General features: G+C 54.3%; 1 protein-coding gene across 2 annotated transcripts in view; it reads right to left on the minus strand.

Annotated features, from left to right (window-relative positions):
* The window catches only part of RAD54L2 (RAD54 like 2), a 155,674-nt gene that overhangs the window by 3,918 nt on the left and 135,003 nt on the right, over positions 1 to 16,753 (minus strand). For both annotated transcript variants that reach the window (XM_086698081.1, XM_086698080.1), the window contains 2 exons: positions 13,443 to 13,664; positions 115 to 283 (listed from right to left, as the gene is read on the minus strand). In XM_086698081.1, the coding sequence (XP_086554207.1) occupies positions 115 to 283; positions 13,443 to 13,664 (391 nt within the window). The remainder of the gene's footprint in view (positions 1 to 114; positions 284 to 13,442; positions 13,665 to 16,753) is intronic.

Below are 16,753 nucleotides of genomic sequence, written 5' to 3' on the forward strand. Positions count from 1 at the left end.
CTCTGTCAAGCTTAGCCTGGACACCCACAGTGCCAACCCAGCCATGGAGGAGTCTCCTAAACCATGCCCCACATGTCCAGGGAAAGGCTCCACAGAGGGCCCCACCATCCATACCTGTGCCATCCATCTGGGCGTCAGTGGCCTCTGCGGGCCCTCGGCTTTTCCGCTCTGTCTCCTTCACCTCAGGCACGTAGAAGTCTCCCTGCCGTGCCAGCGGGCACATGAAATAGATCTGGTCTTGCTGGTAGATCTCTAGCCGAGGGTGGGCACACAGCTTCCGCCCCTTGTTGGAAAGTGGCAAAAGGTGGAATGAGACCTATGGGGTTTCTGACCCACTTGTCCCTGAGAGGCCCTAGGAACTGTCGATTGTGCACTCCCTCCCAGGGGGCTGGCTCTGTCTCCTAATTCAATTTCCCCCAAGTGCCAAACCTCTGCTGAGGGAGGCGCACACAGAGCACCCTAAGAGCAGGGCCCCATACTCCAGGAGGCAGTGGTCTAACGAACAGGAGTCCTTTGGACAACACCCTGGGGCAGGTGCTAAAAGAATCCAGGGGCCTGGAACCACTGGTCCTATCTGTATGCCTGCAACCAAAAGACTGTTCCAGAAAGCAATGGTCTCAAGGAGCCATGAAGCTTAGCGCCCCAGACTACCCCAGGGACAGGGACACCATGAACTGTGGCCCCAGCCACCCAAGCCAAGCCAAGTTGTGACCTGCTAGGTTTCCCATCCCAGGATCCTCAGGCCCTGACGTCCCCTCCACCCTGGACAATATTGATTGACCCAGAGATACCAGAAAGGAAAGGTCACTGCCCCTGACCCTTAGGCTTCCAGCTCCTGCCCTTGCAGACATGTTACTGACAAACCCTGGACAGGGGCTCCCGGCCAACTAAACCCCTCTTGCACTCCCATTCCCCTACCAGGTCAGGTCTATGCCAACCTTCAAGGCTACCAGATATGGTTGGTTCCCACCCCTTCTAGCACCTTCCCAGAGTTTCAGCCAAGGGGAAAGAGGAAGACCCTAGGCTGGAGGGGCAGGCAGGACAAGTAGAACTAGCACCGAACATCACCCCAATTCCCCAGGGAGCCGAAGTACCAGTTTATAGGGCCCCAAGTTCTGAGACAGGCACTCTACTCCCCTCTGCCTGGACACAAAACCCAAAGATCTCCCCACCCCCAGTGTGTGTGGAAGGGGGCAAAGACACATGCCAGAGCTGCACTGAGGCATTTAGAAACACTCACAACAGGGGTCAAGCCCATTTTGCTCCCCAGCCTGCCCCCCTTTCCTGCCATGGAGTGCAATTACCCACTAAGATGACTGTGAGGCCCCTGCCCTATCACTGCTCACCCGCCAGCCTTCACAACACGACTATTTATAGCACATGCCCGGCTCTCATCATGAGCTCTGAAATGAGCCTTCCACTTAGCAGTAATGAAAGACTTATTGCCTGGTAGGGAGAAGCCACTCTAGGACTCCACTTGTCCACCTCCCTGGCCAACATTAGGGTTGAAGAACCCCTTCCAATTAAAGCAGTGAAGAAAGGTAAAAATGAACCCCCCAGGGAAAGAGAAGAGGAAAAGTGAGCCTGGAAGGTTTATCAGCCAGGGAGTCCAGCAGCCAGAAGGGACAGGGTATGTCTAGGACCCCGCAGGGTAAGTAGATGGCCTGGCCAAGGTCCACCTGCAGCTCACCTCACCTGACTCCATGGGTAATGCGGGCAAGGCCCTGCACCCTAAGTCTCCATGTGCTCAAACACTGCAGGGTCGGTGAAGGAAAGTCATTATTTTCAATAGTTTGAGTCCAGTATTTTTTGCCAATCTGGGTGCTCTTCATGCTACCTCATGAGTCCACATGCCCAGCTCCTCCCATCTCCACATACACTGATGGCTGCCTCTGCTTTTCCAGCTACCCACACACTCACTCAGCCCTGGTCCTCAGGAGGACGAACAAAAACACGACATCAGGAAGTAGGAGCTACCAGGCTCTGGGGGTTACTCTGATGCCAGCACTGGGAGCATCTGCCAAACCTGAGCCCCCCTCAGTGAACTATGCCATGTCACAAGCCCAGGGTCGGGGGGGTCTCCCTGAAGAAAGTCCAAGTCCTTCCTTGGAAGCTAGAGGGAAGAAAAAGGTCCCCAAAAAGGTCCTGAAACCAATCAGGGCATAGCTTTCACCAACATGCCCATGCTCTGGGTATTCAAAAGGTGCAGAGGAAATCTGCTGAGTGGTCATCAGCCACCTGGTAGTCCATATCTCAAGGGATGTACAATTTTAGCTTTGGGAGATGCTCCCAGGAACAAGAGTCTGTGCCCACCAAGAAATTCCAGGGACAATGGAACCCTATGCCAACTCTTGTCAACACTCAAACCACCTGCCTGGCTTCCCTTCTGGAAGTAACAGGGATGATAAGAGAGAGTAGTCCTTTTTTCAGTCTCCCCTCTAGGCTGGGCATCAGGGTGGGCAGTACCAGGCAGCCACCCTTACCACCTGCTTTGCCAGCCCCCTCATTGGCAGGCGAGAGGCAGCTCTGTGGCTGCTCTGCGCATCTGCCTCCTCCGGAGAGCCCGGCTCTGAAGTTGCCTGGCTGTGGACAGCCTCGTTGCCATGGAAACCGCATCCTCCATCCTTGCCGTCGCCTTCATCTCAAAGCCATCGGGGAGAACAGAGGAACAGGGGAGACAGAGGAGAGAGAGAGAGAACTGGCCTGGCTACACAGCCCTTCCTTCCCTGTCCAGCTCTCCCTCCTTATAGCATCCCACACAAGGAGTGCCAGCTGCCCATGCCTGCCTCCAGGCCCCTGGAGGGGCAGCCTCCCACCCAAACCCAGCGTGGTCCTCCCCCCACCACCTGGGGGCCCCTGGCCCTCCTTGGTGGAAGGAGACAGGGAGCTAATTAAAAATCTCACTGACGGCTCAGCCTCAAATCATTTTAACACATGCCAGGTCCTGTCAAAATTCAGACTCGGGGCAAAGGAGAGAAGCAGGAGGAAAGCAAAGGTGCAAACTTCCAACTCAGGCCCATAGGCAAGGGAGGGGTTTATAGTTGTCCCTGTAGCCTCTCCTCAAGCCCCCCTCCATGTTCTGCCCCCAGAGCAATAATGAGCCCAACTGGGCCTGGGGGATGAGGGACAGGACTAGCCATAAGCCCTGTCCCTAACAGATTAGGCAGAGGACAAGCCTTGCCCTGCCCCCCCACCCCCTGCAGCCAGGTAGAGCCTCTGAGGGAAGAGAGGGTAAACCATGGGCCAGTTCTCAGGTCCTTGCTACACAGAAGGAGCTGTGACCTGGGATGCATGTCGATGAGCTGATAAATATTGGAAAATCATTGGAGAAAGGCAAGACCAGCTGCCTCTCCCTCAGCTAGCCCCAGGGAGCCCTTGGAGAACAGACTGTCAAGGGACAAGGACACCAAGTCAATGCCACACTGACTGGTACTGCTGGGCAAAGGGGCCTGGATGGGCCTGGTGTCCTTCCAGCCCTGGGCACACCCCCTCCCACAGCCCAGATAGCCAGAGGCTCCAGGAAGCATCAACAGGACAGGGGAATCTACTCTGGCCACTGAAGCCACCGGCTATTTGATGAAGCCACAACACAAAGCAACTCACTCCCACACAGAATCAAGGAGACCACAAGGTCTCTCTCCTTGGAGGGAGAGATGCAGTCATCCACAATCCTTCCCACCTAATAGGAAAAAAGTCACTATGCCAAGGGGCCACCAGGAACTGCTAGAAACTGGATTCAGGAGTTCTAGTTCCTCAGACACATCTCCAAGGCTTACCTCCCACCTGGGCTTTTCATAGAAGAAACAAGAGGGGGACTTGGAACACCACCCATAATGCAGGGATTTCCAGGAGACCTGTCAACGGCACTTCCTCCAATACCACTGCTGCACTGACATGGGCTCATCCCCCTAGGGGTGCTGATAGAGAAGGGAAGAAATGGTGTACACAGGCTGCCAGGGTGCCACTGCCTCAGCTACCTTGGTAACACACCATATATTCCCTTCCCACCTCAGGCTGAGCTCATTACTGGGTGGGTGGAAGGCAAGGATTTTGGCCCATGCAGCTTAGGGCTCCTACAGAGGCTTAGATGGTCATGGTGGGCCAAGGTTTCCCCATGCCACCCGCAGTGCTTCCCCTGGTAGTTCATACTGCATCAGGAGAGGGGAGGATGAGAGTAAGAGAGAAGACCTGAACTACTCTCATTTGGGCACCAACCAACCCATGCCCTTGGCTTTGGCTAGATGTGGGAAGGGGATGTGGGGCAGAAAAGGTCAGGTCCAGGTGGAGACTGAGGTTGGATCACACTCCCAACCTGCCTGGATGCTGGGTCTGCTCAGAGCTAGGTGGACTCAAATCCCCAAAAGGATGAGGCAAAGGGTACAGGTCAAGGATTGGTTCACACATCTCCCACCTGCATTTGAGCCCCAGAAAAAGATGAGTTCTGCTCTGCTGTCTCTACCCAATCACAGCCCTTTGCCTCACTGGGGTGAGGGGCTCTGAGCCTCCCTGTTCACCCTGAGCTGCCCAGTCCTACCCATCCCTCCATTCCAGGCTGGACAGCTGGGCAGCTACAATGCCAGCAAACAGCTGTTGCATCCCACCCGAGGTGGTGGCATCTCCTCACTGGGTGAAGTGAGGCATGCTCATTTTTAATTACACAGGCACCAATGTGCACCCGCCTGCACACAGCACTCCCTACAAATGGGGGCTCAGACCCTGGAGGCCCCTTAGGCAACTGGTCTGCATCACACGTGCAAAGTGATGGGGGAGGCACAGCAGGCGCTGCTACAGCTAGAATGTGGCACATTGTTATTATTCTGCCCAGGAACTTCCATCAACTTCCCTCTCCCTGGCTGTCTCTCATCCCCACCGGGCCTCCCAACAGCCTCTGGCCCAGAACCTAAACCTGTCTGTGGAGTGGGAGGGGATAGCACGAGATAGCTCTGGGGTCCCTGCCGTGCCACCAGGGAGAGCCTGCAGAAGGGTGGGTGAGAACCCTCCCCCCGCCACTTGTAGCAGGAGGGCTCGAAGCTATGAAAATGATGGGCAAAGGAGACAAAGAGTGAGATGGAGCTGCCAGGGAGGGGAGCGAAGGGGCAGAAGTGGCAGAGAGAGCTCCAGGCAAGAACCCAGAGCCTAGCTATTGATGAATAGATGGCTTCTCTATGGGTCTCAATATTCCCAACTGTAAAATAAAGAGACTGGAACAGATGATCCTAAAAGAAGTGAGAAACTGGAAAAGGTGAATAAAAACACCATCACTGAAAGATAGGACAATTATATACTTGAAAAACTCAAAAGGAGTCAATTGGAGAAACTACCACAAATGTTAAGATCACAAAATTAACAAAACAGCCAAGCCCAGTTTTCTGTGCACCAGTCAGCTACTTAGAAAACATAATGGAAGCAACAGATGAAGGCTTTGTGGGGTCATGTCTACCTGAAAGCCCCCCAGATGGCAAGGGAAGGGCTGGCAGAGGAGCCAGGCTTGGGCAGGAAGCTGGGAAAGACTGCAAAAAGGGGATGGTGTGAGGGAGAGTAGGGTGGGGAAGGAGGGCGCTGTGCCTGGCACCCCAGCCTGCTGTGCCTGCTGGCGCCACTGCCTCAAGACTTTTCATTTTCACCTCAGAGCCAACAGCTTGCCATGCAATTTACACCTCTGCTCATATTCCTGCATACCCAGGCTTCCTGGGCAGCTCAAGAGGGGGCCTCGGCAGCCATCAGACCAGGGCAGACTGGGGCACTAAGGAGCAGGGGAGGGTGATTCCCTCTAAGTAGGCACAGGAGACCCAGGCCCTTAAGCACCCTAGTTCCCATCTGAACCAGGAAGCCTCTGACCCTGCAGCCAAGCCCAGCCTTTCCCTTTCCCAGGGCCCAGAAGGCCAATTTCCAACCCCAGCTCAGTCCCAATCTGGCCTTCTTAGGTCCTTGTGGAGTAGGACCAGGGGGCAGGGAGCCCAAGGGTGAGGACCCTATGGGAGACTTGGAAGCTCAGCCCTGGGATCCCCCCACTCTCCCTTCCAAATATGGGAGGGGAGCCACGGCCTCCCAGACGCTGCTGTTACCATGGCAGGCTCCACATCCCACCCCTCTCCAAGACCCAGCCATTCTCTGAAGCATCTGTGCAGTCAAGGACCTTGAGCCCTGTAAGGTTCACAAGCTGACAAATATGTTACTGATTGATTATCCAGCAGCAGGAAGGCTGCTCGGTGCAGATGGAACCATGAAGCCAACCACCTGGGAGCCAGAGACATCAGGAAGTGCCAGAGGGGAAGGACAAGTGGGCAAGTAAGGATGAAGAGGAGAGGGGGAAGGAGGGGAGGTAGGTGAGGAGGCGGTCCTGAATTTCTCATCTCTAACTGGTACCTCTGACTTCTGCCCTCCACCCACCCCCTAGGAAAGCCCTTTCTCTGGAGACTTAGGTTTTCCTATCTGTATAATCAGACAGCTAAACTTCCTTATCTGAGGGCTCTGCTAAAGGGCAGAGTTTTTCTGCTCTGGATGACAAGCCCCCTCCTCAAAATCTCTCCCCTTTCCCTCATTCCTGGAATCCCAAGCTTTGTGGAGAGGAGCAACAGAATTCTTCCTTGGTAAATCCCATCTGCCTAGGGAAGAAGACTCCCTCTGGATTGGTGACAGCCCAACCCCAAAGCACCATCCAGACAAGCCTCAGCCCCCAGGGTCCTGAGGACTGCCAAGCTACCACATCTGAGCTGGTATTTCGAGAGTAGTGGCTCCCACGCCCGCCCCAGCAAAGGCTGGCTTTGTGCTTTCAGCCCTGGGGTAGGGGAGGGGAAAGAGGTGAAGCCAGAGAGACTGAGGAACAGGTTCTAGGGCCTAGGCCAGCAGAGGGGAGAGACCTGGCCTCCTGTGGGTACCAGCCTCCAGGGGGAGTTCACTAAGAGGAGTCAGGGAAGCCATGCCCTGATAAGGTAGGGGGCTTCTCTTGGTTTGAGGGCATCTGGGAGTAGAATGTCATTCAGAGCTCAGCTATGTGGCCTCCAGCTCTCCCTCCCCATCTCTGTGCTGAAGTCCTGTTACAAAGCCCAGCTTGGATGCTGTCACTCATCTGCTCAGACACTATCAGTGGCTGCCTGGAGCATTTAGGACCCAGCTTCATCTCTTGGGCCCGAACTTTTGCTCCTCCCCTGCACTCTAGCCACAATGTACTTATAAGCCATGCCCAAATCAGTGACTCTGCCTGACCTCCTTTTTCACCTCGGGAAATGCTACCTTTCTTTCAAAGCTAAGCCTAAATGCCACCACCTTCCAAAGGTTGCTTTGCCTTTCCTGGTGAATCCATCCCTCCCCTTCCCACCCCACTCTCCCTGGGCATGCCTAAACCCTGTGACTGGGGGAAATGGGCAAGGAAAGAATTCTTGGGGCCTGTCACTCAGCCCCAGGTCCTGGCACTGCTGAGAGTGCAGGTGGCAGCACCGGCAAGTGAGCCTCAGTAAGGGAAGCCTGGGAATGGAGCTGTCTCCACCTCACTGGGGGTGAGGATATGAGGCCCAATAAGGCACCTGCAGCAGCTGCTTCCTGTGCCCAGAGCAACTGCGAAGGTCTTCCTTAATGGGAACCTGCTGGGCAAATGGGCAGCCAGGCTCTTCCTGCCTTTGCTTCTGGCTCCCCAAGCTGACTTCCAGACCAGTAGCTTCAGCTCTGACTGCCCACCTACTACAGAAAGAGGGTCAATTAGATGTTGGCTCACACTGCTGCCAACCCATGCTCACTCTGGGGACCATCCCAAGTGTATCCCAAGTTCATGACAAGTCCTGAACCTCTTGGGCCCAGCCCCATTCATGGATGAGGCTAAGTGGCAAAAGGCACAAAACCATCAGAATGATACTCGGCCCAGGGCATCCAGTCTGGACTCAGCCACTGACCTTGGGTAACCTCCCTTTTCCAGGGAATGTCGGCTTTGATTGTGACCCTACGATTGCCTCCTAGCTGGTTCCCCCATCCCCTGAACAATGCAGCATAAAAGAGGGCTCAGTAAATAACTGCTGAGGTAAGCAACTGAGCTGAGGTGCCAAGAGAGCCTCCCTTATTAAAAATAAAGTTCAGGGCCACCTGGGTGGCTCAGTTGGTTAAGTGTCTGACTCTCAATTTTGGCTCAGGTCATGATCTCACAGTTTGTGGGTTTGAGCCCCATATCGGGCTCCACACTGGCAGTGTGGAGCCTGCTTGGGATTTTCTCTCTCTCTCTCCCTCTCTCTGCCCCTCCCCAGCTCTCTCTCTTTCAAAGTAAATAAATTCTGAAAAAAAAACATAAAGCTAGGAACCCTCCCACATTTGCTCAGCAAAGGTGACGGGCACACCTGTGATTACCCTAAATTTCACATCCCACTGGGGTGTCCTCACCTAGATTCCCACTGCCTGGGCCATGTTACTCCACACTAGTGTTCCAGCCCCAGAGTGGACTCAAATCCTGCCCGCCCCCAGCACTGACTCCCTCAAGGTTACCCAGGTAGGATAAGTGGAAACACATACAGAAGATTCTGAGCCACTGGAGAGGACCCCAGGCTGACCATGCTACTAGGAAGAAGCAACAGACTCCCACAGCTCAACAGACCAACTCACTCTTGCAGGCACCTTGCTGAGGCCCCTGTTCCTTAGTCCCCAGCTGGCTGCTCTGTGACACCATCTGATCATCTACCACTCAAGAGTTCAGTCACCACCACCCCAGGGAGAACTGCAGGACTCCCCTCAGCTCCAACTCCCAGTCAGTCATGCTCCCCAGAAACAACTGCTTCTTCTGGGGGCGCTGCCCTTGGCTTGCACTTGGGATGAGCCCAGGCGCCTCCCAGCTCCACTCACACTGCAGCTGCCACAGCATCCTCGGGATCTGCAACAGACATGCAGTTGGTCAGGGGTAGAGGGGGCATCTGCCCAGCTATGCCCCTCTCTAAGGATAGAGATTTTCAAACCACTTAAGCCTTAGATGTCCTCCTCCAAACAAAAGCTCACAAGATCATCTGGTTCATTAAAACCCAGAGGAAGAGCTACTCCAATTGAAGCAAGTAAGGGACCAAGTGTAGTCCCCTACCCCTGGCTGCCAAGACACAGGGGCACCTAAGCATAGCCCTAGACTCCTGTCCCAAAGAGGTCTGAGAGCTATGGTCTGGGGTTCCTGCTACTTTAAACCCCTAGTAAGACAATCCCATCAACCCAGCTGTCCCAAAACTTTACCACCAAGACTCCCCCAAACAACCAGCTCACTATATCCACCCCGCCCCCATCTGCCCCAGCTTCCCCACAATCCTATGGAGAAAGAGCCAATAGCTGACCTCCAAGGCCTACCTGTATTACCCAGCCAACCAGCTCCCACATGGACAATGCCCTTTGTCTCCCTAAACTCAGGAGATGTCCAAACATCACAAGGACCCTCCCCTGAAAACTCCTCGAAAGCAGAAACCTTGGGGAAGGGGGATTATGAAGATCAGGGATGCTGTTGAGAGGTAGTCAGGCACAGGGGGACTGGGCTGGGCAGTCTCACACTCTCAGTGACCTCCCCAACAACTGCTTCAGATAGCTGTGAGCCATGTACTGAGCTCAGGGGCCTCTCACACACAGTCTCACACATGGGATCCCCAGGCCTCTCACTCGGTCCTGGTCTGCTCCATGTGCCCCAAGCATTCCCTGAACACTCATTAAGACTGGTTCTACCCTGTGGTGAATCTGGGAGCCTTTGCCTATTGCTCTGGGCTGACACTTGGGCCCCAACTCTTCGGTGGCCCTGAAATTTCAGGGAAGTTCAGTTTCCTCCTGCAGCTGCCAAAAGACCCCACTTCCTGGGACAGGTCTCCTCCTGTCCTGAGGCCACCTCCTTGGACTCTGGTGGAGCAGCCTGACAAAGCTGGGGCATCTTCCACATAAAATAATAGTCACGTGGTACCCAGGCATCCCTCGCACAAATGCTGTCCCAGATTGCTCTGCCTAGGGCCCCCCAGTGGTTTATGTGAAAAAAGGCAGAGTTCTAGCCCTTACAGCTCAGCTTGCCAGGCTGCCAAGGTGGGGAGGGCTGGCCGGAGAGCCAGGGGCTGCTACACAGACCACAAAGCTGGGGATCTATCCATCCTCCCAGAATCCTCACAGAAACCTGACAAATGCTTCATCTTTGGGTCCTTACAGTGACCCCTAGGGCCTTTCTGTCCCATTAGGTCAATCCTGCCCCAGCCTCAGGCACATCTGCAACTGCCAGGACAGCACCTGCTCTCCACCTCCCTCACCCAAAACCCTGAGACCATTCACCCTGCCCCCTGCTCCAGCCTGCCAAGCCCTTCCTTCCATCCTTCTGGCAGCACAACTACTGGCCTCCCTCACCTCTCCTGAAACAGAAAGCCGATGGCTGCTGTCATTCCATTTGAAACACCTTCACAGCAAACCCAGCCTCAGATCTTGAAAGCCAGAGAGGCGGAGAAAAAGAAGGGCACACATACACGTACACACACATACACACAAAGGCAGCTATCTGTCAGAGCTGGGACAGTCAGAAGAGCCCATAGTCTCATTAGCAGCCTTCTTTCTCTGGTCCCAGGGCAGTGGGGGAAGAGGGCAGGTGTGGGAGGGAGCTTTATAATTATCTTCTGTTTCCTAGGCTGAGAGGCACAGGGCCACCCCCCCTGTCCACTACAGGCTGAGCCCCTTCCTCATTTCATGTGATGTGCTCCCTGAGACACAAGATCAGGCTAAACACAGGGGCAGAGGTGACCCCTGCCTCCAGAAACCATCAGAGCACCTTGGGCCATGCCTCTACTGGGGGCAGTCTGGCATCTCTCTTCTCCCATAGCACTGTGCCTCACAGACATCCCTGGAGAAGCCCCTTGCTCTCTCCTATACCCCTGGCTTCTTCATCCAAGGCAAGAAAGAGAATGGTAGCCCCCTGCTCCAGCCCCCACCCCAGGAGAATGAAGCCCAGAGCACAGCTAACAGGCTCCCACGGGAGGAGGAAGGAGGAAGGGCTTTCATCAAAGAGGTGACGTCAAAACCAGGCAACTTGTGAAGCTGTCAGGGGCCGGGAAATTTGGACAAAGGTGTCTAAAAATAAACCCCTGAAGCCAGGAAAAGGCTTTGGTGGCTGAGCTGCTCGCCACCACACCACATGCCACACGTCCTGTTCTGAGGTCTGGAACCCACAAAGTCTCTTCCCGGGGGTGCTCTGCCAATCCTGAGGTTGAGGATGGCACTGACAGGACTGGAGACACCACACAGCAGCCTTTCTTCAGGAAGCATGCTGAGTGGACCAACGTCTGCCCTCCTGCCCTTACCACCAGCCAGCAACCCCACCTCTTGCCTCACCTTGCCCCTCAGCCTCTAGTCCAACTTACCACCAGGCAAGCACAACCCCTCCAGCACCCTACTAGCTGCCACTGCCAGCTCACAAAGGAAATCCACCTCTGTTCTCCTCACGCTCCTGCCCTGCCACAGCAACAGCCCTCCTGTTTCTTCTCTTCCTGTCCTGACCACCAAGGCCACAGCTGGTGACCCATTCATTCATTCATTCCCCAGCCCTGACACCAGACTCTACACCTCCCTAACCAAGACTGTCTGAGCTCCCATTACCCATCACCAAGGCTCTGTCCCTTCCTCCAGGCTGCTCTAGAGAACAAAGCCATCGAATTCCTTCAAATCCACCAAATTCAAATTCCTGCTGACTTTCTTCTCCTGTTCCTTGACCCTAGCCACATTGGCTGCGCTCCGTGCACAGCCCTTGCTGCCAGGAACTGTCCCCAGGGTATATACTATCCACTGGCTCAGGTCCCTAAACATATCTACCACCCCAATCCTCTCTGAAGTCCAAACTGCACATGGCACTGGGGATTCCATGCCTCTATCAAGATGTCTCCCAGGCAGCTCCCCCACTATACAGCCCACAGAGCTGGTTGCATCCCCCACCCCCCAAACCAGGTCCTCCCTCAGCTCTCCACATCTCAGTTAAAAGCACCACTACACACCTGTCCACCTGCCCAGGCTGAAGGGGACTGGAGCCTGCTGTGACTCCTCCTTCCCCAGCCTCTCCACATCCAATCCATGCACAAGTCCATCAGTTCTACCTCCAAAATAGACTGTAAATCTCCACCTTTTCTGTATCTCTACAGCCGCTGCCCAAGTCCAAGCCACCACCATTCACACTAGAAATCCTGACAGCTTCTTCAGTACCTCCACTGGCCAATATGATCTGGGACCCAGTACCCACTGCCCAAGATGAGAGGGCTTATTCTGTATACACGTGGTTAGAGATGATGTATTATTTTCCTGGATGCAACACTGCAGTGATTTCCCACCACCTTTAGATCAAACCCATGCTCCCACTCTGCTCTGCCTGGAATCTTCTTCACCCCTTCTCCAAGCGCTCTTTCAGGATTCTACGCGGGAGGTAACCTCCTCCAAGAGGCTGTCCCTAACCACTCTATCCAAGCTGGACCCCTGCTTTTTCTCACCATTCTTTTCTAGCACATATCCCATTTTTGTTTGACATTTATCTTTTTAAAAAATATTTTATTTTTACGTAATCTCTACACCCATCATGGGGCTCAAACTGACATCTCAAACTGAGATCAAGAGTCGCATGTTCCACCAACTGAGCCAGCTGGACACCCCTTGTCTGATATTTATTACCTGTCTCTACCACTTGCTGTCAATACCTATCTACCACTGTGTCCAGCATCTCACATTGTGTCCAGCACAGTACGTGGCACATAGACATTCAGTAAATTCAAGCTGAATGGATGAATAAGCAATTGCTTTCAAGCCCAACTGGGCCATTTCCCTAATACCCAAGTTTACAAAATGTTTCAGAGGAGGAGGGATGTGTAACAGTGAAAGTTTCAAAAAATCTCTGTGGACACAGAGACCCCTCATCAGATTCTCCTAGTATCTGGCTCTCTTCCTTCCTTCAGGTAGGCCAGCCTGCCAGCGTTGCTAAAGACTAGGTCAGGAACTGAAGGAGACAGTGTTCACCACTGCCCCAGCTCTGCACTCAGGCAGCAGGTGCATAAGCCCATGCGTGGGCCGGGCCAGGGGCAACACAGTAACACCTGGGGCCTGCCAGCCACCGAAGCCTCAGGGCTCTTGTTCTGTGGGCCTCCATCAGGAAAGGGTCAGGGTAGACCTGGCCATCCACCTGAGCCTGGAGTGGGGCCTGAGAACTAAAAATGTCTCTGGTCCAAGCCAAAGCCAAACTGATCGGGCTAAGTTTCTGAACAAGCTCCCTGTGCTCCCAGTAGATGCTCTGGCACCCACAAGGTCTTGGGCATTTGGGACAGATGCCAGTAGCCTCTGTCCAAATTCCTAGCTCCACAGGCACCTGCTCCATGGGGGTCCCATGGTGCTGCCCTCCCCAAACCAGCTTTTCCTCCCAGCCTGGGCAGTCCTCCCTGGCTTTCACCCAAAGGACTGGCTGTCCCCCAGCACACGCATACCCCAGGCCTGTCTCTCACCTTGATGTAGGCATCCAGGGCAGGATGGACACGGCGGGTAGCCAGCCAGATGGACAGGGTGGAGGTATAGGGGAAGGTGGCCGTCACCACATGGCTGGGTGCCGGGAAGGAGAACACCTTGAAGCCAAATTTCTGGTAGAGCTGGATGAGCTCAGAGGAGGGTGACTCCTCACCTTCACTCAGAATGCTGCCCACTGCACAGCGGCACTTCTCAGGGGGTACCTGGGGAGGAAGAGCAGGAAGTGTTAGTGTTGGGAGCAGGGGTGTTAGTGTTGGGCGAAGGAAGGAGGCTCTTGGAACTCTTGCCACTTGGGTTCTGTGACAGCTCAGGCCTGGCAGAACCACCAGTTCCAATAGGCCACAGCCCCAGATACCAGGACGGAGAGAAGTATTTTCCTGCTACAACCTATCCATGGCCCCAGCCTATAGCATCTTGCTGCAGGACTCATCCATCCCTTCATTTATGCTTCCAACAAGCATGCCAGACCCTGTGCTGGCTGTGGAGAGGCTGCAGGAAGCACTGATCAGAAAGTGGGACCACACTGGACTCTGGGTTGCTGATGGAACTGTGAGATCCTCTTCCCGGGTTCCTCAGGCAGGGCCAGCCACCATCACCAGAGCCTCTGGACCTCCTTTCCAACCCATGCCCCCATCCCAGACCACACTTGCCAAGTCCTTTCCTGGCTCAGCTGGAGAATGCTCCTTCCCCTCCAAATCTCCCTGGGCCCCCAGTACCTGCACATCGCTGTACTCTGCTCCCCTCCCTAGCTGCCCTCCCTCTCCTGGCTCACATAAACCCAAGGCAGGTGGGGCTCCATGTGAGTCTACACACTTCCTAGGCCTGATCCCAGGCCTGTAAGGCCCAGCACTCACCTTTCCTTCTGGCGTCAAGGGGTCCCAATTTGTCTCATTTCCTGCCACCTGAGTCTATACCAGACCCTGATGCCCCCAGGGGTATCTGGTCTGGAATCTAAGACACTCATTACACACCTTGTGTTGTCAATCCTAGATTTCCCTTGACCCGAGGGTCCCTTTCTCCCACTACCTGGGGCCCAGTGAATGACCCATAAATTCAAACTCCCTCTACCTCAGGTGCTCCTCTTCCCAGCCTACCTTCCCAGCACCATGAAGTCATTTTGACCTGTTCTTGCCTCTGCCCTCCCTTTCCAAGCCCTGTCAACAATGTCCTAGGGTTTTCTCAGCCCTGCTCTGCCTCTCTTTGATCAACCTAGCTCTGTCCTTCTAGTCTCACTTTGCCTGGGACTCATGCACCAACTCCAGGCTCTCACTTCTATGCAGTCTCACAGCTCTCTGCAGCTAGGGCACCCATGCTGCACCCTTGAATGCTACGTCATCAAGCCTAGCTCAGGGCTTTACTGGCAGGCAATATGGTCCAGCGGTCAGGACCACCACTTCTGGAGGGAGGCAGGACTGGGTGTGAATCTTGACTTGTGTGACTCTGGATAAGTCCCTTGGTTTCTTGAGTTCCAGTTCCTTTGAGAATTGACATATTAAATGAGATGCTTTATATGAGGGCTCATCCTGGTACAGAACTTAACAAGTGCTCTGTAAATGTTGTTGGTTATATTAATAGCTATGACACAGGAAAAACAAGTGACCCTTGGCCTGGAGAATGCCCATTCACCAAACTTCTTAACATGTAGCTCCTCCTTGCCCATCTTCAGGTTCAAGCACCCTCCTGGGGAGTCTTTCAGGGTAGCTCTGTGGCACCCCCCCCCCCCCCCCCCCAGCATTTTGCTGTAAACTCTTGCCTCCATCAACTCTACCTGGAAGCAGTCACTTAGCCAGCTGGCCACTCCTCCCACCCAACCCAGGCAAGTGCAGTACCACCTTTTGTCTACAGATGGTGCAACTGCTCCATTCACACCAAAGGCTTGAGACTGGACATACCAGCAAGGCCTCCTGCTGACAGACCAAGGGACAGTGCCTGCTGTAATACCAATCACCATGATCCAGACCCCAGCAATTTAGGATACACAAAAGAAATATACAATATAGGTTAGATGGAGAAATGGATGGAAGGTCACCTGATCACCTCTGGCCCACCTGGGACTGGGTCCCAGGATCTTTTCTGGGATCACTTCAGCAGCCCTCATGGAGCTCCCAGCTCAACATCCTCCTCAATCCCCAAAAAGCACCACAACACCCATGACCACCCTGGTTAGAACTTTTCAATGGCTCCCAATTCAGCTCTAGAATGAAATTCCCGAGCCCAGCATGAGACATCGCCTTACATCGTCCACACAATACTGCCTAGATTTGTCCACACACTCACCTAACACTCCTTTTTTGCATCCCCAAGGCCCCAGCAGGGGCCAGAACCCAGGTGGGCAGGTGCCCATGAGCATCTGAGTGGCAGAGGGAGGGACAAATCTAGGTTCTGGCCCAGCCCACCTTGCCAACCTCCTCTCCCACCACAACCCCGCACACGCCCACACAGAACTATTTGCAGCTTCCCAGACATGCCACGTCCTCCCATGCTTCCTGCCTTTGCATAAGCTACTTCCTCTGCCTAGAGTGTCCTTCTTCACCCTACTCCAGAGTTCCTTCTGCCTGGGCAACTCCTGCCCATTCTTCAAGACTCAGCTCAACCCTCCTACTCAAAGCCTTCTGATGCTCTCTGCCGAGCAGCTCTTCCTCTATGATCCCAAACGTTCACCCAAAGGAGCAGACCTTGTGCTGCATGGTAACTGACAGCCTCTCCATCTCTCCCCACCACTCTAGGCTTCTAGACAAAATGGCCCAGGATCCTGTCCACACATTAAGTTCTTGGGCTGTGCTCAGCAACAGCACACGCATGCACGCACATGTACACACAGGGGCCCTGCACATGAGCAAAACTTTTCTTCCTCCAACTTGAAAAGAGGAATGCTCATCAAAGGAAAAGGAAGCAGCTAATAAGGAGGCAGGACTTCTGAGATCTTGAAGGTGTGTTAGCCACAGGTTCTTCCTTTCTGTCTGAGCAACTCCTCATTTCCACAAGTGAGGACATTTCCTGTTCCCCCACCCACCACCTCTACCCTGTTCTACCCTGGCCAGTGGCTAAGGGGCAAACTAAGTGGTTACTCAGCAAGTCCACCAACGACTAAGCAGCTCTGTACCAAGCTGGAGCCGGGAGGCAGCTGAACCAGGCACCAGCAAGAAGAGGGAACAGGCCCTAAGACTAGCTGGGGAGTGGCAAAGCTGGCTTAGGAGCAGGGGAAGGCTTCCCTGGGCTCCCTGGAGAGCCCATGCCTACCTCCAAGAGAATGGCCCACTGAGGTTGTCAGGAGCCTAGAAGATAAAGGAAT

The sequence above is a fragment of the Puma concolor genome, chromosome A2 (assembly GCF_028749965.1).
Source record: "Puma concolor isolate L17-30 chromosome A2, mPumCon1.1.hap2, whole genome shotgun sequence".
Classification (NCBI taxonomy): domain Eukaryota; kingdom Metazoa; phylum Chordata; class Mammalia; order Carnivora; family Felidae; genus Puma; species Puma concolor.